Source organism: Drosophila albomicans, chromosome 2R (assembly GCF_009650485.2).
Source record: "Drosophila albomicans strain 15112-1751.03 chromosome 2R, ASM965048v2, whole genome shotgun sequence".
In the NCBI taxonomy this organism is placed as follows: Eukaryota; Metazoa; Arthropoda; class Insecta; order Diptera; family Drosophilidae; genus Drosophila; species Drosophila albomicans.
The window spans coordinates 16,992,740-17,017,757 of NC_047631.2; the positions used below are offsets into that span (position 1 = coordinate 16,992,740).

The following is a 25,018-nucleotide window of genomic DNA, read 5'->3' on the forward strand; positions in this document are numbered from 1 at the left end:
CGGCGCCTTAAATACAGATTAGTCAACAAAAGTGTATACAATAGAAATATTGATTTAATCTAATCTACCAAAAAAATCACCTGCTTAGTAAGAAGTTTACATCAAACAATTTAAGTAAACAAGGCTTCAGTGCGGAAACAACTTTCGACATGAACAGTTGTCGATTCGGAGTTTGGCTGTTGGCCAACTTGCTTTTGGCCACATTAGTTGCCAATTGTGCGAGCCTCGATTATCGACTGAATCCGAATGTGCTGCCATCGTATTATAATCTAACCATCGGCATACAGGGTGAGGCCGATAATCCCGGCACAACATTCGATGGCGAAGTCAACATCACACTACTCACAACACAATCGAATGTGAACAGCATTCGACTGCACAAGGACTCCATTGAGATTGAGAGCTGTGTGCTCTACAACGCCGCTGGCAACGTAGTCGAGCAAATTGCCAATACTCAACTCACATTCGAGCAGGAGACTCAACAGCTGACAGTGCCGCTGACTCAGTCATTGACCGTCAATCAGAACTACACACTGTACTTCAAGTACACGGGTACAGTGAGAGCAGATACCACAGTGGGTCTGTTCTCCGTCAGCTATGCGGAGGAGCAGACGGGGATCACAAAGTGGGTGCTGCTAACCGAGATGCAGGCCATAAACGCGCGTCTTGTGTTTCCCTGCTTCGATGAACCCGCCCTCAAGGCCAAGTTTGAACTGCACATTCGACGGCCCAGCGGATTCAACTCGATTAGCAACACGCAATTGATCAGCACCACAAACGAAGCGTAAGCGTATAGATATCATGATAACCTATGCATATTAAGATAAGATTACAATTTCAGCAATAATCGCTATGTGGATCACTTTGATGTGACGCCCATTATGTCCACTTATCTTTTGGCTTTTGTTATCTCCGAATATCGTGCACGTGGTGATCCCAACGAGTTGGCCATCTATACTCGGCCAGAGTTCTACAACTACACCGAGTTCAGTTACAATGTGACGCAGCGTGTGCTGCCATTCTACTCTCTGGTTTTCGAGCAATCCTATGAGGAGTTGGGCAATAAGCTGTTCCAATATGCAACGACACCGCAATTTCCACACAACAGCATGGAAAATTGGGGACTAGTTATATTCAAGTAAGTAAACGATAAGTGCAAAGCTATATTTAATACTGTAAAGATTAACTGCATCTGCAATTAGTCAAGAAGCCATATAATTTAAAAAAAAAAATTAATACCTCAGTGTGAGATAATGGTATAATAAGAATGAAATATCAACGGAACTTAGACTGCTCCCTTGTCAAGTTTGTAAAGCTAGCAGAATGATAGCGTATTTATTATTACTTATTTATCGTCAAAATATACAAAGAAAAATCATAAAATAATAGAATATTTGACAACAAGAATATCAGTCAGAATAAGATACTATTTAATACTGAAATATATCTATCATCACACATTTCTTGTCAAATTTCCTAAACTAATATAGTATTCAAATATTTCAGAGACAAAGTAGTCTTGGAGGAAGAAGGTTATACAGATGGCTGGAATCAAAAAGAGTTCACCATTCGCAATATCATCCATGAAAATGCGCACATGTGGTTCGGCAATAGTGTGACATTGAAATGGTGGAGTTACGTCTGGATGCAGGAAGGATTCGCTCGCTTCTATGAGTTCTTCCTAGGCAACGAGGTCTGCTTGAACATAACAATATTGAAATTGATTTCATAAATAAATTGAACGCAATTCTTACAGCTGTACCCAGAGTATCAATTGGATCAACAGTTTGTTGTTCAGAAGCTGCAGCACGTCATGTCCACTGACGCCTTAAATCTCACCATGCCCATGACCAGCCCAGAGGATTCGATTCAAACTCTCGCCGACATTAATTACATGTTTGGCAGAATCTCTTTTGCCAAGGCAGCCAGCATCATTCGCATGTGGCGCAATTGCATGGGCGAGGACAACTTCAACAAGGCTATGATAAGCTATCTCAGAGCAAAGTGAGTTATTCAATACGATCTTAATGATCTTCTCTTATTAATCAGCTATCTTGTAGTCATTTGGGCAACACAGAGCCAAGTGATTTGTTCGATCATCTCATACAATATTGGCCACCTGTATACACCAATCTGAGAACGTTCTTCACTGACTTTACCGAGCAAGTTGGCTACCCAACGATCATGGTGAACATCAGCATGGAGAATCGCGTGGTTCGGCTGCAGCAGAGTCGCTTTTTATCCAATCCTGGAGATGGTAGCGATGCGACTTTGCGCTACACTGTCCCCATCACATATACGACGAATCTGGAAGCGAACTTTCAAAATCTAACACCAAGCATGTACTTTGATAAAATTCTCGACATTGCGCAGTTCAATTTCAACGATCCCATCGACTGGATTATCTTGAACATCAAGCAATCCAACTACTATCGAGTGCTCTACGATACGCCAATTCTCAATCAAATTCAACTTGCTCTCACCGAGGATAAACACAGTGGGATCGCTGTCGAGAATCGTGCAGCTCTCATTGATGATCTCTTCAACTTTGCCTACGCCGGCATGATCGATTACGAGCAGGTCTTCGAGTTCATTGAGTACTTGAGCACCGAAATCGAATATATACCCTGGTTTGCAGCCTACGATGGTCTGCAGGATGTGACAAAGCGATTGACGCCACAGCAACTGATCAATTTCGAGAAATATCTGAGTGATATTACGTTGGCAGTCTACGCTAAGCTGGGCGTCAATTGGAAGTGGCAAGATACAGTGCTGGAAGTGTACAATCGCAACATGCAAGTGTCCTGGCTGTGCAAGTATCAAAATGCAGCTTGCAACGAAGATGTGCAGCGCAGCTTTGATGAGAACCTCGAGAAGCCATCGCCCGACTACCGTGAAACATTCTATTGTGCCGCTGCTCGCACTTCGGGCTACGATCGTGTACTGGCCTTGTACAAGAATGAGACCAACTCCAATGATCGTCAGTTGCTTTGGCGAGCTGCCAGCTGCACAAGGAACTCGGCACGCTCGCACTACGAGATCGAGATCTTGGGCAACTCGACGAGCGTTGCTCTCAAGACTGCGGGCATCGCACAGTTGTATCAGCAGAATCCCGATTTGATAAACACTGTCTACTCTATGATCACCGAGGACATTCAGAGTTTGGCCAACGCGTAAGTTGAATCGAAATATATTAAAATTCATTGCTCTAACTGACTGAGGAGTTTCTCAAAATTGGAATTGGTAAACTAAGTTAAGACAGAAACCATAGCACGTATTTTAACGAGTGCTTATCGAAGACACGAACCAGTCAGTGTAGATTTCAAATTTGCGAGTAAAACTTTGCTAATATATCAAAAAATTACAGTTTGGGCAGCTGGTCGCGAACAGCAGATGTGCTAAGTGAAATGGCCGATTATTTTACCACACGGGAACAGCAGCAACAATTCTCTGACTTTATAGAGAAGAACTCTGCATCGTTTGGTGATTCAGTGACAACACTCAAGACAGCTCTGACCACTGTGGAGACGAATGTGCAATGGGCCGAGCGACGTTTGGGCCGATTGGTCAACTTTTTGGCCAAAAGAAATGGCGCTGCTGCCGTTGGATTGACGCTAGCAACAATGCTGCTGATGATGATGTCGTCGCTACTCAACTTATTGTGATTTGTGTGTGTATAAAGAGTGTATGTGTGTGTGTGAGAGAGAGAGAGAGAGAGAGGAAATAAAAGGAGCCGAGCTCAGCGGGATAAATGCCATTTTCGTGTATGCAATTACTAGGCAAAAAGGTTTTGTTTGGCGCTGCTTGCGCGCTTTATTGGGCAATAAGTCATGCGACAACGCATTAAGGCAACGTTCGCTGCCGGCAACGGAACACACTGAGGCTTCCTATAAAAGCCGCTCGGCAGTTGGCAACGTTTTCCATTTGAAGCCATCGCCGAAGACTTGCAACGAAATGCTGCGCCACGTGCTACGCAATGAGAACAATCGCATTTTTGTGCTAATTCTGTTATACTGTGTGTTGGTCAGTCTACTGAAATTGTGTATGGCGCAGGCGGATAACGCGGTGTCCTCCAGTGATAATGGTAAACAACAATATGGTAATGGTATAAATAATAATGTGTCGACTTACCCCCGATACAATCTCTGCAGATATTGGGCATCTTGGTGATGATTGCAAGGTGACGCCCGTTATCCATGTGCTGCAGTATCCCGGTTGTGTGCCGAAGCCGATTCCCTCATTCGCTTGTGTGGGTCGCTGTGCAAGTTATATTCAGGTAATTTCACACAATAGTCTGAATTTAGGCCCTACTATAAACGGCTATTTTGTTCAAGGTATCGGGCAGCAAAATCTGGCAAATGGAACGCTCCTGTATGTGCTGCCAGGAGTCGGGTGAACGCGAGGCTGCCGTGTCTTTGTTCTGTCCCAAGGTCAAACATGGCGAACGAAAGTTCAAGAAGGTGCTCACCAAAGCACCGTTAGAATGCATGTGTCGCCCTTGCACCTCAATTGAGGAATCTGGCATTATACCGCAGGAGATTGCCGGCTACTCGGATGAGGGTCCACTCAACAACCACTTCAGACGCATTGCCCTACAGTAGATTCAATTATACACTATATTTTGCACACCATTTGCACATTAAAATACATTTAATTGTCGCACTCTATTCACATTGTTAATCACTTTGGCGCAAATGTTTCTACTACTGCGCTTTTAATTGGGGTTGCCAGACGAATAGAAAACGTTAGCAGTCCGGCAGCTCTTAACCGTTAACTCAATATTGAATATGTAACGCGTTTAAGAGCATATGGACGCAAAAAAGAGATCTAAATATAACGAGTACACCATGTTACAATAACATAATATTGTTAATTAAAATTAATGGTGTTGCTACAAAAATTAAATTAGGCACTTGAACTGAATTCGTTAAGTAGTAAGTAATTTTTGATAATTTCATCGCAAAGTTTAAATATTTTCCTAAAGTTTTGCTAATTTCAACGAACAACTATCGATAAAAATAATACATCGATTGCAAGCACCAACGAATTCACAATCGTTCGTTATTCTGTTAAAGGCGACAAAAAGTTAACAGCTGCTAGTCGAAAAAAAATCTTTGAACGCGACGTACACGCTTCGCTTGTGTAGACGACGGTAGGGCGGATAAGAAGTGTTGCGCGAGTGTAATGGTTTTTTTCGCCCATGAAAAGCCAATTTTCCGCTTTGTGTTCCGATGCAGTTTTAACATATTTTAAGAATTTTAACAAATCGACGCAATTTCCCTCTTGAGAAATGCAGTTCAAGTGATATTTCAGTGGTGAAAGAGTACGCAAAAGTCACGCGTGTGTGTGTTGAAGGCAAAACGAATACGAATGAATAAAACGAAGCAAAGTCAAAGCGAAGCAAAGTGCAAAAGGCATTAAACAAAAAAAAATTAGCACTTTAAATATTACACAAAAAAGATGAATAAATAGCATTAGACGAAGCAATCTGAAATTATACAAAAGTGTAAAATTCGGTAAAGTGCATTCAAAAAATGCCCAAAAAGTGAAATCCAGTAACAAAAATACACGAGCGAATGCAACAGTAGCGCAGAGTCAAAGTCGGACACAAATACGCACACATACACAATATATACATACGCATACATGCAAATGTGCATGTATTGAACTTAGTGTGGCCAAGCAGCAAAAACAGAACGTTGTGCACACAAGCACACACGCGTACACCGTACGCACAAACACACATAAACAAAAACACGTAGTTGTTCTTGTTTTTGTTATTGTGCTCTGCTGTTAGTTGCGTATTTCTTTTGTTTTGCTTGGTATTTATCGTCATACGCGCCATTTCGTTTATGTTATTGTTGTTGTTGTGTCTGCGTTTGCGTTTGTATCGCGCGCATTGTTGTTGGGCAAGGACGACGAGAACGACAACGACGCCATCTATTGGAGCAAATCGGCGCCAACTTGTCATTTGACAACCGCCTGCCGACGAGATTAATCGACAACAGCAGCAACAACATCACTGGAGAATTGGTGCAAGGAGGTGGAGAAGGAGAACGCCAAAGCTGGCGTGTCATCAGCTGTAAAGCTGACGTTAACTTTATAACGGCTGCTGCAAAACGATTAGATCATGGAAACATTTCGCAAGTGGCTCAACAAGCCTAAGGTGCGTATACAATCAATTCAACCGCATACATCGATAACCCAATTATCATATGCTTTGTTAGTGTGAGTGCAGCACACACACATATGCAATTGAGTGATAATAGTTGGACTATTGTTGTTTATGGCATTGGTATTAGTTTCTTCTGCTTATCATCGAAAAATACAAAACAAAAGGAAACAAAACACAAAGAAGAAGAGACCTGTAATTAATTAAGAGCAACAGCGCAAATGGTGTCAGGCTGAGAGTCTGAGAGAGAGAGAAACGACAACAACAACAAAAGCAGCGACTAGTTCAGTTGTGACGTCATCGCTGCTGCTGCTGTTGTTGTGGCCCTGGCTATAAGTGCTCATTTTAATGCTGCTGCTGCTGCCCCCGCCTCTCTCCCTCTCGCTCCTACTTTGATAGATATCATTATTGCCATCTCTGTCAGTCGTACATGGCCAGCTGCGTTTTAACCGCATTTTTATTTTCCTCACTCGCTGAAGTCGTAGTAGTTATTATTATTATTGTTGTTGTGGGACCGAGGCTTGCATGATTAATTCGCTGACGTTGGCAGAACTTGGCAAACAACAGCACAATGAAGTTGCATTAACATTTTGTGGAAATTGCATACGTTCAACGTCGTCGTCGTTTCTCGGCTCAATTCAAATTGGAAACATATGCGAAAGACAACACTTGATGAAATAAAAAACAGGCAACCACAACAAAAACAACAGCTGCAGGCGGCGGCGCCACAGCGTGTGTTCGTGTTGTAAATTACTGTATTGTAATTTTGAATCTGTTCTTGATTTTAATAAGCTTATGTAGGCGTATGTGTGTGCTTGTATGTTTTTGTAATTGGCTACTACGACTTTGAAAATGATAACTGGGAATTTTTTTTTTTGCATTTGCAATAAAATCTAAATTACTTGAAATTTCCCATTAATTTCCCTTGCAAATTGACAGTACTTTCCCCACTAATCTAGATAAATTATATATCGATTGCATTCACACAAACTCACACAGATGTAAGTCTATCGAAATTAAACGTTTGGTATTTTTAGCCAGCAACATCATTCACTCTCAAAATAAAATATACCAATAGAGTACATTTCAACGAATTTGTATATTTGGCAGACGCAGAAATAAGAAACAAGTCCAAATGACGTTAAAAGTTGCCTGGAACTGGAAAGTGTCCCGCTAAATGATAAATATATATAGATATTGCTGTATATATGTATGTGCTATGAAATTCTTGCTCATTTTGGGGCAGTTCCAAAAATACTTTTTTGTTCTTCCCCCCACAAAGTCAATTTAAGTGTTGCACAGCGCGCATTTCGCTCTCTGTCTCACTCGGCACGTTTTTTTTTTGTTGTGGATGTCGATGCGATCTCATGTCAATCCGTCAATCTGTTTGACGTTTTGATTGCCCGTTGCTCATTTCACAGAGTGAACAAACTGTGTGAGAGAGTACAGCGAAATGAAATTAGAAACAATTTATATTTATACGCAAATATCCATTAGAGGTGCTTGCATATGACCTCGTCAACTGGAGGTCAGTGTCGAACCCCAAGACTCGAGTTTCTTCAGTTTGAAATTGAAATAAAGCAAACATTCAAACTGCTTAAGATTTCAATGAGAGGTACTCAAAACATCTGCTATACTCATGAGTATTCATGAATACCCATACACACTTGTAGAAGCATTAGATAAGATTGCGATACATTGTTTGAAATTTATTGGAAATCGTGTAAAATGCGCAGTGTCAGGTACAGTGTTAAGTGTTACAAAACAACAAAAAACTTTGCTAACCAATTCGATCGTCTCAGTTTGTGGCATTACCCAACACGATTTAATTGAGGCTTTACAACACATTAATTCCCAACTATGGGGCATCGAAGCATATCTCTATCGATTTTCATACTACAACTTCCCACTTCCCATTTATTATATTGCTTTAGCTTACCCAATTTTGATCGTAGTCTTTATTTTTTATAGTGCAATTTGATTTTAATTGAAAATATGCTGCATTGCACCGCAATAAATTCATTTAAATTAACAATGTCTGTGGGTATCTTTAAATTCGCTTTTTTTTGTTTTTGCACAGCGAAATAAAATAAAATCAAGCAACTATTCATTGCTTCACTTTCCGGTTGGCTTTGTGCAATTTCTTTTGCTTTTTAGACTTTGCCATTGTGTGTTGTTGTTCATTAACACACTTCTTTGCTTTCCTCCTTTCCCTCCCCTTGGCCCGGTTTATCCAACATACATAAATAACGGTACGCTTTCCTCAATTTCTTGGGCTCAAGCACGCGAACAGCGAACAGAAAATGAAGAGGAGGCAGCAAGTGAATGAAAAGCGCCGCTCGAATGAAATAGAAAATGCATCAAAGCTGAGCTCACTTATTGTACACAATGTCTGACTCTTCTTCTTTCCCTTTCTTCATATTCATCTTCTGCTTCTTCGTCTTCTTCTCCTTGTTAACCAGCCATTTTCATTGACTTCACACACATGTGTGTTTTATATTCCGTCGCTTGCTTCCTGGATCTTTGTTTGTTGTCGTCATTGTTGCGGTTGCTGCTGATGTTGTTGTATTTATTGTTGTTGTTGTGTGGCAACTTTCTTTTGTTTTGCTTTTATTGCAATGTACCATAAATTAAGGCAAGTGTGGCGATGCAATTGAATTCTTTTTGTCAGCGTTGCCAGATTGTACAAGTTTCGTCATAGAATAAAGGATTTTATGCGAATACAAGTGACATTTTCGCGGTCCATTTAAATGGTGAAGACAACCCGAAAAACTCTGTTAAATTCATTCATGAACATGCAAGCGAAACTTGGCCAATTTGCATAAAAACGAAACGGCAAATGAAACCAGTAAAAAAGCAAAACTTAAAACAATGGCAACAAAATGGCATGTAACCCAAAAAAAAAAAAAAAAAAAAAATTAAAAAAAAAACGTTAAACAAAAAAGACGAGGCTTTGGTGTTGTAATTGATTATCAAATGCAGACGATCGAAAGAAGTTGAAAAAAGAAATAAAAATACAAAATGCAAGTCTTGTGTGGAATATTTAATGCAGATTCAAAGTGTAGCTTGTTTATCGATAAACAAATGCATTTAAATTAGTTTATCCGAACAATAAATACTGCTTGTATTTAATGAATTCACACACACATACACACACACAAAAGTACTTACAAATACGTATGCAAATGATTATGTGTTCAATAAACACACGTGTGTTTTAATTGCTCATTTATATGTAGCTTTGGTGGGAGTGTTACCCTCAGTTTCCGTAAATAAGTATTATATTTTCTGCTACCTGTTTGCGCACTTCATAAAATAATAAAATTGCGAATGTTTAATAAAGCTCAATTAGCAATTTTGCTCAAGCACACAAAGGCACTTTTACGTACATATGTATATATAGATATTTATTTTTGGAATGGTCTCAGTACTGTTGAGCTTCTTTAACAAATGTGCGTCATCAACTCATTTGAAGATGGCATTGAATCGGTCTCGTACTTTATATTGCAAGTCAGCAGAAACAAAAGCGAGTCATTAAAAGTGAAATCTTTGGCTCTAGTTGTTGCGGTTTTCAGTTTTATAGCAGCGCTATTTGTTGACGTTAGCTGGGATTGAATCAAATTTCAATTTGCATTTCAGTTTTCAGTATCAAATTGTCACTAGAGAAGCGCAGTTCAATTTACTATATTCATAGTATATAGCATATTTCTATAATTGATATCTGCAATTGCATTTCCCCATATTCATTATACGCAGCGAAGTGTGTTGCAAGGGTAAAGCACTTAAGTTCGCCCCATCAGCACAAATTGTCCATTAACACACTAAACTCTTGGCTGCCGTCTCGATTATGGTTTATTTCGTTGTGTTTTGTGAAACATCATGAGTAGGCTAAATGGCAAAAAAGCGCATTTTCAACAATTACAAAAAAAAACAAACTACAAAAACATTTAACAGTCATATTTTTTGACATCAATGTGGCCCAAAGAAAGCTGTAACGCAGAAAAAAAAACGCCAGACAGTGTATAAGAAAGGTTTTGCAACCTTAGAGCACAAAGTGCCACTGACTGTCGACTGCCGGTTTTGTTGGGGCCATTGTGGGTCCAACTTTTGGTCTGCATGACACTCTAAAAGTGCCCACAGCTGAGCGACTGCCTTCTTTTTTTTTTTTTTGAAAAATCATTTCGTAACGCTTTCTTAACCCCAAAAACAGAAAAAAAAATGAAGCACAAAGCGAGAAAATTATGTAGTACTCTCTTTATATGTATTACAACCGCCGTATTTGTGCCGTTGAGGAAGTAAATAAGATAAGTACAAAATGAAATAAAATACCAGCAGCCAGTGGCAAAGTACAGTTGCTAATTGTCTACTTAATATTGGTAATTGTAATGCCATGGCTACTTCAGTTACATACACTGTCCAAAAACAGAAAAAAAAACACTCTGATTATATACAATTATAGTAAAAATAGTTGAGTATTATTTTTGAATGCTTAACAAATTAGTTTTGATGGGGTAAATTAAATATTGCAACCCTGTAATACTTTTTAGTTGCAATTGCACTTGCAATTCTTCGAGTGTACGCCGTATAATAAGCGACTACAAATAGTCTTTATGAATGAGTTCGAGGCGCATACGCCCCGTTAAACGTAGCAGCGCCACTGCAACGTGTTGTATGAGTGCGAGAGTGTGTGTATGCTTAGCATTGGTTGTGTGAGTGTGTGTGTCTATGTAATTGGTGTCGTCAAGTGAATGGCGGACGCGGCTTGTTGCGCGTGCCTACGAACGGCAGCCAAGTTGGGCAGCCATCAACGACGACAGCAACAGCAGCATTAACAGCGACAACAACAACCTGTTTTCTGTGTTGGCTCATAAAATTTGGGCCATATTGACATGTGCCGACGACGTCGCGTCTCTCTCTCTGTGAACAACTTTTGCTCTGTAGTCGTAATATTGGCCTCATTTTTGTTGTTCTAGCAAAGGCCAGAGAATGTTGTCTCAAAGTATTACGCCATCCATACGGCAAAGGAAGACATCATCAGGCAACATCATCATGTGATTGCACTTGGATATTAATCAGAGTAAATCTCTAAATTGATTGCACGTGCCATTATCATTGAGTAGATTTCTTTTTGCACTAATTAAATTGTTGTTTCTTCTGCTGTCTGTGTTGTTCGCTGTCTCTTGAGCACACTCTGAATGCAAAGCAAAATATTCCACAGCGGCGAGTATGGAAATTAATACTCAATTTGTTAATAATCCATTCACTTGTTTGTAATGCTGTAAATGTGCTCTTAATGCGCCCTTTGTGACGCATAAAGCCCATGCAGGAAAAACAACTGATAACAATACACTTGAGAGAGGACTGAGAATTGATAGTTGGAATGGGAATGTAAATGGGAAAGGGAATGGGAGAAATATTAAACTAGCTAACTTGAACGAACGTATGTATTTTTCCCCTCATTTTCATTTCAGTTCAGTTGTGTATACTTAAATTAACAGAGTGTGAATGTTTTATAAGGAGTACTATACATGAAATTACCTTTTCGGGTCTATTTACGAGTTGCACGAGTGACGATTAACGTCTAAACGACCGACGACGATTGGGTAGTGAAAACTGAAAACACAAACTGGAAAGTCGTAGCCTTGACTGCTAATTGACTGCGGCTTTTCGCTGCGATTTGTGATTTGTGGCCATATTGTACATAAAAATCTTATATATTATGCGATAATGCACGTTGCGACTGCCTCGAAAGTCGTGTGGTAACTTTTCGCTGTAAATTGTGGTAAAATAATAATTTTTATAAGGTGATCAAAAGCAGCATCTAACTATGTATATTATAAAAGCAACTATAAATTTACAGTTTTCGCTAGTCGCAACACATAAATTGAACAATCTGGCAACCCGAAATTATGTCGTGTGTTTGTTAAGTTGGCTGCGCATGACTTTATCGTGAATTGAAGCAACTCAGATTGACGAAATGAAAAACGTTTTCTTCGCATTAAGCAAGCACACAAACAAAATGTGTAACTTTTATAAGCGTATTATTTACTTTTTGAAGTAAATGCAGTACAAACACACACACACATACGGCTTATCGTTGTTATCGCAAATGTGCTCCACTCAGACCGCAGACAGCTGTCCGATTTCCAGTGTTGAAGAGCGTACGTAGTTAGTGACTGATTAGGAACACACATACACAATGCAATAGGAAAATGTTGTCGCAATCACAATTCCAATCATTCACCGTAAATCCACCCAGACAGACAGAGACGACAGGTCATTTGCAGGTGGCGGGGCCAGTTGTCTGCGCCAATATGTCAATTATTACGCTTACTCGCTTTTTACTCTCGACGTGCTGACAGCAACATTTTACACAACCCAAAAAAATGAGCATTACATATAGAAATGTATGTGTGCACATCTAAACAACGAAGCCGCCGCCGCCACCGCATGCATTGGGGAAAAGTAAAAGCGGTGAAATTTTCCCATTCACATCGATCTCGTCGCATCGTCGTCTGCATTGCGAGCAGTGCAATGCACTGGCCAGCAGCCAATCCGTTTGCTTTCGAATCTACACACGGCTTCACGAGATTGTGAATTGTTGGATTTGTGGTGGATTTAGTGCCTTGCACATTTGAGCTCCTCCAACTCATATTACCTAATCCCGCTTTGCCATCGCTAGGCTAAGTGAGAGAGTGCCCTACAGAGCGCGTCGTCTTTCTCGTTGTCGCTGCTTATCAAGAGCTCGGCTCGTAGCGTCAGCTTATTGCATAAGACCACGCGCACTGACCGGCATATCAATGAGACTCGTCGTCGAGCAACACAGCCACAACTCAGCTCAGCACAGCTTTTGCTTTGCTTGCGTATCAGCTGAAACTACACAGCGCGTGTTGTGCACAAAACTTAAAACTTGGCTTTCGGTTACACCCCCACAATATCAATGTTGTTGTCTACTCCACTCCCCCCTCGCTGCATCATCAGCAGCAGCTCAGCACCCAAGTTGGCCAAGTGAGACTGGATGGTTATTCAATTAGCGCCGCGTCACTTCCGAGTGCGGACAACGCGTATCGAACGAACGATTAAAAAATACAAAAAAAAATATATATAAAATAAAACACCCGGTTGAGCCGCGTATCTCGCACTTTAACCTCCACGCAGCGTACGTGAGAGGGAGGTAAACATGAAAATGGAAAGCGAGCGTGCTCGACAAGCAGATACCGCAGAGTGCAAATTGCCCTTAGATAATTGTTACAAACAAGTCATGATCATTATAAGTAGAAGATAATTATAACTAACTGTGATTCCAATGACATTTTCAGAATAAAAAGAAAATTACGCATGATTCTAGGTAGATCATTAATCTATAAATGAATCATTTCATTATATAATTTTATTATAACAACTAGTGAAATAAAAAAACAGAGTACAGGCTATACTTAAACAAATTAATTTAAGGGTCAAATAATATAAGATTTTATTTAGGAAAAAGTATTTACAAAAACATAATTCGATTATAACCTCATTAGTAAAAAGTTGATATTTTAATACAAGTTGACTATGCCCAATATTGCAGTCATTAAATGGACACAGGGTATAACAAAAAGTGAAAGCGATTGCGGTTTATCATCTTTGTCATCAATGGGCAACACCAGTGGCGCCCATCGACCACAAAAAAAAAAAATAAAATAATAATGAAGTGCTTCTTTATGGTAAATCCGTAGGCGACGATGATGGTTTATCTTTGGTCTTCTTTAGTATTGACACAGGATTGCAAAATTATCTCGTGACTTCGATGGGTTTAAAGTGTCACTTCGAAAATTGGGTTATTCCACGAGAAATTTATAAAACTATTACTTTAAAGATGCTCTTCAGTTTCAAATGTAGACAGCATTTCATTACGTGAGCTTCTTGGTATGCAAGAATCGACAATTGATAATTTATTCTCGATTTAATCTCAATATCTATGGAGGCGACTATCAATTATAAATGATCTTAAAAAGAATTCCAAAGAAAAGTCATTGAATTAACATTTAATCTTTGGAATGATTGACAATTGATAATCTTTAATTGCAGTGCATATCCATAGAGATTTAAAATAGAATTCCAATGAATAATCATTGCAGCATTTATGGTTCTTTAATCATTGTTTATTACTGTTACAAACTGTTTCGATTGGCATGCGTAATTCCCCTTTAAGAAATAAACAGATGATATAAGAATGAGGAAAGGGTTACGTTGCCTCGTTTTGAATCGCCAAGCGATACAGACGAATGTCGCATGAGTGGACTCATGAATATGTAATCGGGTCAACTCAGCTGTTATCGCCGGTCTGTGCTCTTCGAGCTAAGGGGCCATCATCAACATGCTGCCTATTATTAACCAATTTATTGGTTAGTTTATTTGTCTTCCGTATAAGTTTGTTTACTTTTCTCTCTCAATCCAATCTCTGTCTCTCTTTCCCGATGTTTGGAAATGTATGCAAATTTTACGTATTATTTGTTAACAAATTGAATAAATTATGACATAATAAAAGCGTTTAATTTTTGCCACTTTTGTCCGCTGATAAACGTTTGGGCGGTGACCAAACAACTTTTAAAGAACCTAAAAAAAAAGTGTGAAATATATACATTGCACATCCGTAAGAATTGACTTCCCTTTTTACGCATGACCGGAACAAGTAATTTATGCTTTCCGAATAATAAGGAAATTTTTGTATAATTATTTCCATTTTAATTTTCTTTTTTTTTTGCAATTTAGGGAGTTGAATGCACTCGCTATACACACACAAAGCGTGCTGAATTACCCGGAAGTAAAAATTAAAAAATAAACGCAGATTTTTTATTTTGAATACTTTGATGATGTGCACAAAGTCTCGTTGTTGTGAGCTTTGAATCATCCGCACGGATTTCTCGAGCTAAATGTTTGTGTTTCTCAGCTACATTTACTCCACATTGCCTTTGTTATTGCAATCAAGAATTGAACTGTATCTCGAGAGATTCTTGCTAGGCAACAGCAACGTGGGGAGAGGGGGGATCATCGGATCGCATCGCATCGCATTGTTAATCTCTCTTTCTCATGGTTTACTTTCAATCGAATATATAGAAAGATGTTTTGTTTATACACATGAATATAAATATAAATTATTTGACCATGACTCACTTTTGCTTGGCTCATTAAAGTCGATGCATTCATTCCCCTTATTTGAGGCAGTTCCCCAATTATCGACACCATTGCCAATGGCGACAATTTCACAATGTATCTTTTTTTTTTTTTTTTGTTCGGACAATTCAATTGCGTGCATATATTGCCAGCTTATCGAAAGTGAAAATAATTATTCGATTATACGAGTTTTGTGTGTAAATTGAATTTTTGCCTGTTTACTTTGCGTGACATTTAAAGCCAATTTAATTCCTGCAGAGCTTTCGATAAATGCAATAAGCAAGCGCAACGATAAAATATATATATGTTGTATGTATATAATGTTGAATTTCTGTAGAAATGTGAACAATTTGTTCTTAAAGTAGAGCATTGAATTCATCGTAAGTTTTACGTGAATTACTTTTATCAGAGTTTATTTTAATCTTTCAAAGTCAATTAATGATTGCGCTGATTTCTGAGTCACCTTTGTTTAGTCGCGTTTGCGACTCATTTGGTTTGTTTCCTGTGTGGTTTTCTTTTACAACTTTTATGGCAAAATAAAAGTAACGACGGAATGAAAGGGGCAAAACCAGATAATTATTGTAGTAGATTTTCTGTTAGCCAAAGTGTCGTGTGGTGATTTCACGTGAGCTCAGTTGACTAAATCTGAAACTGTTTGCTTTTGTTCGATTGACTACAACTATTATATATATATGTATATATAAAGAGATATACACATTGTGCATGTGCATGTGAATTATATTTCTATGTATACATATAACTGATAAGTGGTCGCAATTATCTTGAACTTTAGGGCAAGCAGCAAGCTGACTAGAGAGCAGCTGATGAGTTGTGATTATTTTCTCACCGTTTGTTAGCCTATTAAATTTGACACTTCTCTAGCGACAAATTGTCCAGCAATTAAACTCAATTGATATCTCAATAGGAGCATTAAAATGTCGAAACCCCCAACGACCCCACACAGACTACAGTATATTTCGTTGAAATATAATGTATATATAATATACTGTAAAACCGTGCAAATTGCCAATTAACCGAAAAGTTTCGCCAGGTGCCGTCAGTGGAGTACAAGAAGAAGAATGCGACGACGTTGTTGTGGTTAACAATGTTATACAATCGTTCCAATATACACATGTTACTAAATATATATATATCATGATGTGTGTACATATATTCTGGAGAAAAGAAGGTCAAGCTGTGGGGTTAACATTGCGTCGACGACGGCGACGACGACGCCACCTCATTCTGAATCGTATTCGCAATCGGAATCGCCATTGCAATTATATTCACATTCATATTGCGGTTGTTGTGTGTAATCAAGGCTTTCAATTGCTAACATTTCTTTCTCAATTGAATGGACTGATTGAGTGCCAGAAAAGCTGCGACCTCATGTCGCATATTCAATGTCAAGTGCGTTCATAGATAGACAGACCAGAGACGACGATGATAATGGTTTGTCTTGTCGCATTTCAGTAGCAGACAGCAGAGACAAGCAGGCAGGCAGCTCTCTAGCTGTGCAGCTCCAACAGTCACTCTGGCGACATTGCATGACAGTGTAATGAGTGTTTTCTTTTTTCGTCATATATACTGCATATGTTTGCCCGACTATATATCGAAGTACTCGATGTGCAGCTGGTTTTTTGTGTGATGTCAACGTCGAGGACAAACAGTTGGACTCGTCCTCGTCCCGGGCGACTCAAGGATTTGCGTTTGCCATTTCGCCTGTTGCTCCTATTGCCAACCTTCTTTCTCCTCCTGTCTCTCTCTCTCTCTCTTACGCCCCTCAACGAGGTCATTTCGTTCAGCCTTTTGTCTGACGTCAGACATCGTGTGTGTGTCCTTAAACGCCTGCGCCTGCAAATTATTGACTTACGTTTTGGCATTCAAAATTCTCTTCGGTTTTTTTTTTATTCGCTCGCTTTCTGTGTGTAATTTTAACCCACAGCGCCACCTGTCAGTCAGCTTTGGCTTTGATATGTATACGCCCTGGTGTACGTTATCAATTCGTTGTTTTTGCTTACCCGCATCTAACATGTTATTGTTTAATGCCTTTGAAATAGCTCAATATACACTTGATATGCACATATTATTTCAGACATGCATATGCTAAGTGCTATATAATTATTCCTCAAATGCGGGACCCACACACAAACACACGCACACGCGATATTATTTCAATAAATTCCAATATGAAATCAATGCACAAGCAGTCGCAATTCTACTTAAAATGTTTTCTTGATTTGATCGATTTGATGCTTATTTAATTTGAACATTATCATGATACTGCCTCGTGTTTGCTTTCGATTGAGAGAGCGAGAGTGAGAAACACATTACAAAATGTAACCGAATACGAAACTTTTAACTTGAGCGTTTTCGTGAAATTGTTGGGAATTTTCGTACAAAATGAACCATAATCATCAGTGGGGTAATTGCATAAACGTAACAGCACTCTCAGTCTCCCTCTCTCTCTCTCCCCCTCTCTTTCTCTTTCTGAAGTCATTTTTGCCGCCATTACTTATCATATTTCATATTTCTTGCCAGCCAAAATTACTACTTTTACAGTCTTACAGTCTCAGTATCTTGTGTATACACGCTTTTGGGGCAATTAATAAATGAAACGGCGTAATTTCATGCGTGCCACATTAAAAATTGATCAAAAACTTAACAAGACGAAACTTTGTAGAAAATTACAACAGACCCCGAGCGTTGAAATACACTTGGAAAATGCTTTTCGTATTTATTTCGTATACATTAGACTCGCTGGGCGTTGTACTTGATGTATCCTTGACATCACCTTATCCGGCTTGTGTGCATTCCCTGGTTACTAACAATATGTTCGTTTGTTGCCCGAAACGAACTTGGAATTTTTAATTCGCCATTAACGCGTCACTTTCGGCTCTTTTGTTTAATTACAACCGAGATTTGTGGCTCTCCCGAATGTGCATTAAATTTAATGTAACTTAAGTATCATTAATTATGCGACTTTGGTGTTTTTGTTTTTTGTTTTATTGCGTTTCTCGAAGGTCGGTCGATGACACCTTAAACAGATGTAGATGTGTACTTTGCAAACATTCAATATAGATTCGTATGCTTTAATTTAGTATTAGAATAAACAAACTCGGAATTCATTATCAATTTGGAACATATTTAATGAACCTTCTTGTTTGCTCAGCACACGATTGTTCAAAGTGTTTTAAAGTTTCGGACTTAAACACATTTGATAAAATAATGAAATACACATATTTCACTGATGAATTGTTGGGCTTGTTAAACCGGTCGGAATCGGGAAAGAATATATTTATTTGTCAGAGAGAACTCGCTTGATTATTGGAATCCATTACGCCGCCCACCGCCTCGTCGTCGTTACCTCAAGACGCGTTGATTAACAAACGTCTTACGTAGTGTCGCAATTACGGTCTGGGCCTCAAATTAAATGGCCATAAAGAAATCAACTGCGTCGTCGCTTTTGGCCAAAAAAAAAAGAGCAGAGCGAGAATGAGAGAGAGCGACAGAGAGGGTGTGAGAACGTGTCCGTCAGTCATTGAACTATTTACGCACGGCCTTCACAGCAATACATTTGTGTATGTGTGTATGTATGTGTAATGTTTTACCTTAGACACGGACTGAAGAATGAATGTGCCTCAACGGACGGGAGAGCCCAAGACCCAAGACTGTGTGTTTGTATTTGTATCGATGTCTGTGAGTTGGCGTGCTTGTTTGCCTCTGAGGTTATTTCGCTCATTGCACGTTTAATTGTTGTGTAAACAAATGGAATTGCCACATGTTGTAGCAGGCAAGCACGACGCCGACCGACGACGACGACGCGGCATTGAGTGTTTGACTTGCGGGCCAAATTCTACCCTCAATATATTCATTTCATATGTATCATCGATTCACGCTCGATTGTGATTCATGTATTTTTTGTCGAAAAACTAACTGAGCACTAAAAAACACTGTAATTAAGCTGCCGGCTATTCGCTAGTCGCTGTTTCTGTTTCTGTTTGCTAGCACACAAAAATTTCCCTTGAAACTCATTTTTTGTGAACGCAAAAGTTTTGCAATTGCAAAAAGAGTGAAAACCCCGTGTGGCCCCGCTTCTTATCGTGAGTTGTCCCCTGTGTCGAATTGCGCAGTTTTTAGTGAGGGAGAGAGAGAAAGATATTGAGAGAAGTCAACGACAACGCTTTTGCTTTTGACGTGTTTACCTTTATAATAAACACATTTCGTACATTTTGCTTCCTTCCACCGTCAGAACTCCTTCATCTCTCGGACGCTTGACTTTAATTTCATATTTAAACAGAGCACAAATGCCAAAATAAACTTAAATAAAATATAAAACAAAAACAACAAAAAACAGTGAAGAAGAAAAGCAAAAAACAAGTTCAGCTGCCGACGTTAACTTGATATCTTTCAACCACTTCAACGAGCAATCGAGAGGGGCAGCCAAACAGATGATGATGATGAGATGCCAAAAGAGAGAGAAAGAGAGGCGGGTTGCCTGCCACTCTCTCACGCTCTCGGATCTTGTTCAAGTGACGCATTGCAACGAGTTGGCAGCGCTGTATTAAGCTCAAAATAAAACAAATATAAATTTGAATATTTATTGCACTTGGAATGTTCAATGCTCCCTAATAAATTTTAATAAATTTATTGCTCTTGCTTAGAAAATGGCGCAGTTGAGTTTTTCAACGGAAAATTCAAGTCATTCAAAGTAAAGTCAAATGTGTGATGAAATACTTAAGCGAAAAACCCGTTAATTATATTATTTAATGTCAATATTTCCAGTTTCCGATGAAATCAAACAATTAGATTGCCATAAAACTGTGTCACAACTGAGCTACTAAATTATACTTATTATTATTATTGTTCCGTTGTCTGTTGTAATTAGAGAGTAGAGCACTCGAAACAGTCATATCGAATGTAGACTGTGACATGAGTATTATTCATAGATTATCACTGGCTGTCAGACATTGTAAACTCTGGCTTACTCACCCAACAGAAGCAGCAGGGTTTTGCGCAATTACGTGTGGCAAACGAATGAGTTTTGCAGCGCAATTATTGTTAATTGCAACAGAGATTGCACCCACTACGTGACCTGTGAATCCTGTTGTAACCTTTTTAACTTATCCATTCTATTTCAGGCTGATGATAAATCGCTACTGGCACGCTTCTACCACGCCGATCGTTCGCTGACCGCCGTGGCTAGTGAGCTCGACAGTTTTGATGGACGTGCCGAGCCCGATCGCTGCACACGTCTGGTCAGCAGACTGCGTCAGAATCAGGTAAGTCAACGACACTTGTCTTAAATCTCTCTTACCTTTATTAACTACATTTTACCTTACAGGACAAAGTGCTGGCTATTACCAATTTGATTATGGAGGAGCTGCTGGGCGAGGAGCGTGATCCACGTGCTTTTCGAGCCAAGTTTCCCGAAGAAGTGCTGCAGGAAAATCTTGCCGGACAGCTCTGGTTTGGCGCCGAGTGTCTTGCAGCCGGTTCGTCGATTCTCAATCGTGAATCAGAGAGCAAAGAGATGCGTCCACTCGCTCAGGCGGTGACCAAAAGTCTGGGCAATGTGCGCGTTCTGTTGCGTGATCAATGTCTTCGCAACAATGTGCCCAACAGTAAAACACTGCACCTGGACTTTAATGACTCCACCACCGAGCAGCTATATGAGAGTCTCAAGATCTTTGATCACCTGTTTGCCGAGTTCGAGCTGAGCTATGTGAGCGCCATGGTTCAGGTGAAGTCACGTCACGAATACGAGATGCAACAGTGGATTGGAGTGCTCTTCTCGGAGACGTTGCAGCGTGCTCTGAAGACGGGGCTGCTCGATCAGGATATGGTCGATGCGTTCGATCCGGGTCTAATGTTCTCTATACCACGATTGGCCATTGTGGCTGGTTTGGTCATCTATGCAAAGGGTCCGCTCAACATGGATATGCCTGGCGATGAGTTGTCGGAGATGTTTCGTCCATTTCGCACGATTCTGATCAAGATCAGAGATCTGTTGCGCAACCTGAGCAAACAGGAGTTGTATCAGCTGGAAAAGCTGCTCTGCACCAACGAAGATATTAACACCAAAGTAAGTGTCAAGATTCATTTCAATTGATCGATGTTCTAATTGTTTTCCTTTTTGTGGCAGGTGCCGCTGGGCTCAAGTAGCATTGAGGCGCCCAGTCCGGAGCACAATGGCAGCAACAACAACAATAATAACAGCAACAACACGAACAGCAGCAGCAGCACGGCAACAACAAACAGCAGCAACAGCACAATAAATACGCACAAGGCTGTGGAGCGTCTGGTGGATCAGCGCAACAACAATAGCAACAATAACAGTAGCAATAACAATAGCAGCAGCTGTAGTGGCCATCAACAGTCTGGCACTCAGGATGCAGCTCGCTCTCCGTCCATTTTGTCGCTATCAGGCAGCAGCACGCCCACAGCTTCGCCAGCTCCATCGCCAACTCCCTCACACTCCATTGCATCGACCTCTTCGGCAGCAACAACGTCCACGAATCCGCCAGCCAACTGGAGCGACGACGATGATGATGAAGATGACCTTGATGATGACGACAACGACGATGAGCACGCGGATGTGGAGGATGAGGAGGAATGCGGTATTTTGGATAGCGATGATCAGGACTTGAATGATGATAGCGACAGTGATGTAGATGAGTATATCGATGCACATCTGAAGGCGATTGTTGCCGCCGCCGATTGTGCATCGGGCTATCTCATACCAAACACAAATCTGGGCAATTTGCTGCAGCCACAACAGGTGCCACTCACGGACAACTTCGTGGCCAGCGAAGACGATGAGTTTGGCAGCACGGCAGCAGACGATGTGGAGCAGCCTTCCCAGCAACAGGAGCAGGCGCAAGAGCGTCGCGAGGATGAGCCCAGTACAAGTGCAGCCATGCTGGCGGCTCGACGTCATCTGCAGCGTCTGCGACTGATGAGCAGCAGCAGCGAGAATGAGCCGAGCAGCAACCAACAAACGACAATCAAATCGCCAGCGACCCCAACGACAACGACGGATGGTCAAGTGACTCAGCGCAGCAATCGCCATAGGCACAGTCATCACAGTCACCACCATCATCATCATCACCACCATCATCACACACACAGTCACAGTCATGGACACCATCATCGCCATCAGGCGGCTCAGCAAGGCCACAACAGCGACGAGCATCAGCAGTTCAGCAGTCATCATAGTCACACACACAGTCACAGCCATCATCAGGCTCATCCGCATCGCACAAATCGCCGTGGTAGCAAGCGCTGCAGCCAGGAGCATTGTGATGCAACAAATACCGAGCAGCCCACTGATCATAGCCAGGCCAGTGCTGATACCAGCACAGCGTCCTCGCTGTCCGACGATGTGTCGTTGGCCATGCGCAACACCACAGCACGCCTCAAGTTCAAGTAAGTAATACGATTAATTCACTAAAAGCGCATTTAATATACTTTTTATTGGCATTGCAGGAGCACTGAGAATCTGTTGCATCGTCTGTTTGTGTGCATTGCTGGCGTGGCCGATCAGCTGCAGACGAACTTTGCCTCTGATCTGCGCCAGATTTTGCGCAGTGTGTTCCTTATGAACATGTCCACCGCCCAGGAGGACATTGACATACCAGAAAAGACAAAAGAATCGGAGCTCTTCGAGTTTCGCGCCTCCGAAAACGATGTGATACAAGAAAGCGCCGGCTCCAACCAAAGCATTTATTCAGCCGAAGAAGTCAATCCCGAACTGGACAATGTGTTCAACAGCGGCGGCCCCTCGTCGCGTCACTCGGCTGGGGCAACGATGCAACGCAACAATACCATTGATCTGGCCGCTGTACACGATGGCAGCGGCGACAGCAGCTCCAGCTCGAACAGCAATGCAATGCCTTCATCAGCTGCGACCACTCGCAATCACGTGGCACGTAGTCGCAGTCTGGGCGATCAGGACGCAGCCAGCAGCAGCATGCAGGAGCAAGAGCAGCAGCAGCAACAACAGGAGGCGCAATTGCAGCTGCAAATGCAGCGACAACGCAACAATTCCGTGGGCAGCAATTCACCATCGAGTGCCTCGTCGACTAGTTCCAGCTCGGAGCACAATTCGCCGGTGAGCACGCGCAACGGCAGCCGGCGCCGCTTGCAGAGCAGCCCATCAACGCCAACAGCTGCATCGGCAGCCACAGCGGCTTCGACTACACTGTCGCCACCCGCCTGGATTCCCGATGGCAAGGCGCCACGTTGCATGTCCTGTCAAACGCCATTCACTGCCTTTCGGCGACGGCACCACTGTCGCAATTGCGGCGGCGTCTTCTGCGGTGTCTGCTCGAATGCCTCGGCACCGTTGCCCAAGTACGGACTGACGAAGGCGGTGCGTGTCTGCCGCGAATGCTATGTGCGTGAGGTGCGTCAATCGCAGGCACATGCCACAACGGCTCATAGCCAGGCTACAAACAGGCCGCAGGCAGCCAGCGCCTCTTAGGACTGGCCAATGGCGCTGGCAGGCGCAAAGCTCGTGACCAGAACCATAATCACAACCAGATCCGCAACGAGTCTCAAGTACACGCCCAACATAAAGGAGAAGACGATGAAGATGAAGATGAAAATGATGACCAAAAGAAAAGTGCCCACTCGATGCGGAAATGGATGGAAAAGCAAACTGTGAATCGCAATCGTTCGTCAAAATTATTTTCTTTATTTTACACATTAAAATTTAAACATGCATATTACATATAATAATAATTCCTAGGCAAACTAGACACACTATATGCGTATACATAACGATGTTTAATTAATAACTGACCAACTGAGTGTCTATTCAAAATGTACAATAAAGCTTCGATCTATGTATTATATCCATGTAACTATACCATTCGCAAACTACAAAACAAAAACCAAGCAAAAATAAGAGTATAAAAGCTTTCAGCTCATATCAAATATGTATATCAACCCGGATACCATATACTACATCCTTATATACAGATGGCCTGCATTTCAAATAGATCATTTTTCGGTTTTGGGACTGCATTAGAAAAACGGATCGCAATCGTAGCTAATTTATTTTTTTTTTAAGCTTTCAATTGTCGTTCTGTTATTAGCTAACACGATTTAGGTATATAGCGTATAATATGTATATATATTTTTGTAGCATCTGAGCGCAAACTGAGCTGAATATAATAGACATAAATTCTAGCGAAAAATTTGCAAAAAACATTATTGTGATTTATTGTTATTTACCCACTCCGAGCACACACAACATTCTTATAAAAAATATATATTCTAAATTAATAACTTCGAGTTAATACGTGCTGTGCAGGGTGTGTGAATAGTTATAGATGGTCGGCGTGAATCGACTATATTCTTCTTACTTTAACGAATCCATTTTTTTGTTAATACGTTCTTTAAGCTAGCAGGAAATTGATTTGAGCCCTAATAAAACGCAGTTTTACATATAATACTTAGTATACAAAACATATACATACACATGTGTGTATATATGCATATATTTTCTGACTTAAAAAGCATAAAATCTAATAAAAAAAATATAAATATATATTTAAAAATAAAAAACTATAAAGTGGAATTTTAAATAATTTGAAATACAGGAATTAAGCTGCCTACTTTGCTGCTTTTTTTTACTTTTTTCAGGGTATAAAAAAGTATTTTAAGGATGGATTCTTAATT

The 25,018-nt window shown here is 40.7% G+C and overlaps 4 protein-coding genes across 4 annotated transcripts in view; 3 read left to right on the forward strand and 1 right to left on the reverse strand.

Moving 5' to 3' along the window:
• The window catches only part of LOC117576729 (probable muscarinic acetylcholine receptor gar-1), a 108,680-nt gene extending 104,403 nt beyond the window's left edge, over positions 1-4,277 (reverse strand). Inside the window, exon 1 of the mRNA XM_034261751.2 lies at positions 4,132-4,277. The gene's annotated coding sequence lies outside the window, so the exon portion shown is untranslated. The remainder of the gene's footprint in view (positions 1-4,131) is intronic.
• On the forward strand, positions 129-3,986 carry LOC117573476 (aminopeptidase N-like). Its single transcript, XM_034256705.2, has 6 exons — positions 129-784; positions 842-1,138; positions 1,507-1,693; positions 1,757-2,004; positions 2,061-3,173; positions 3,368-3,986. Exons 1-6 carry the CDS (start codon positions 150-152, stop codon positions 3,663-3,665), a joined length of 2,778 nt encoding a protein of 925 aa, XP_034112596.2. The 5' UTR covers positions 129-149; the 3' UTR covers positions 3,666-3,986.
• Positions 3,955-4,667, forward strand: LOC117573477 (bursicon). Its single transcript, XM_052007450.1, has 3 exons — positions 3,955-4,084; positions 4,152-4,276; positions 4,335-4,667. Exons 1-3 carry the CDS (start codon positions 3,955-3,957, stop codon positions 4,599-4,601), a joined length of 522 nt encoding a protein of 173 aa, XP_051863410.1. The 3' UTR covers positions 4,602-4,667.
• A 430-nt stretch (positions 4,668-5,097) lies between these two features.
• LOC127566224 (lateral signaling target protein 2 homolog) lies at positions 5,098-24,198 on the forward strand. Its single transcript, XM_052008205.1, has 5 exons — positions 5,098-6,166; positions 20,473-20,613; positions 20,676-21,416; positions 21,477-22,759; positions 22,820-24,198. Exons 1-5 carry the CDS (start codon positions 6,131-6,133, stop codon positions 23,814-23,816), a joined length of 3,198 nt encoding a protein of 1,065 aa, XP_051864165.1. The 5' UTR covers positions 5,098-6,130; the 3' UTR covers positions 23,817-24,198.
• Positions 24,199-25,018: the final 820 nt, after the last annotated feature.

What these genes read in the sequence shown, in the direction of transcription:
- LOC117573476 (XM_034256705.2), top strand. Translation starts at nt 150, where the DNA reads ATGAACAGTTGTCGATTCGGAGTTTGGCTGTTGGCCAACTTGCTTTTG. An exon ending in AGTTCTTCCTAGGCAACGAG is followed by an intron (nt 1,694 to 1,756) that starts GTCTGCTTGAAC and finishes CAATTCTTACAG; the next exon opens with CTGTACCCAGAGTATCAATT. An exon ending in ATAAGCTATCTCAGAGCAAA is followed by an intron (nt 2,005 to 2,060) that starts GTGAGTTATTCA and finishes GCTATCTTGTAG; the next exon opens with TCATTTGGGCAACACAGAGC.
- LOC117573477 (XM_052007450.1), top strand. Translation starts at nt 3,955, where the DNA reads ATGCTGCGCCACGTGCTACGCAATGAGAACAATCGCATTTTTGTGCTA. An exon ending in GGTGTCCTCCAGTGATAATG is followed by an intron (nt 4,085 to 4,151) that starts GTAAACAACAAT and finishes CAATCTCTGCAG; the next exon opens with ATATTGGGCATCTTGGTGAT. An exon ending in GCTGTGCAAGTTATATTCAG is followed by an intron (nt 4,277 to 4,334) that starts GTAATTTCACAC and finishes ATTTTGTTCAAG; the next exon opens with GTATCGGGCAGCAAAATCTG.
- LOC127566224 (XM_052008205.1), top strand. Translation starts at nt 6,131, where the DNA reads ATGGAAACATTTCGCAAGTGGCTCAACAAGCCTAAG. An exon ending in AGTGGCTCAACAAGCCTAAG is followed by an intron (nt 6,167 to 20,472) that starts GTGCGTATACAA and finishes ATTCTATTTCAG; the next exon opens with GCTGATGATAAATCGCTACT. An exon ending in ACGAAGATATTAACACCAAA is followed by an intron (nt 21,417 to 21,476) that starts GTAAGTGTCAAG and finishes TTTTTGTGGCAG; the next exon opens with GTGCCGCTGGGCTCAAGTAG.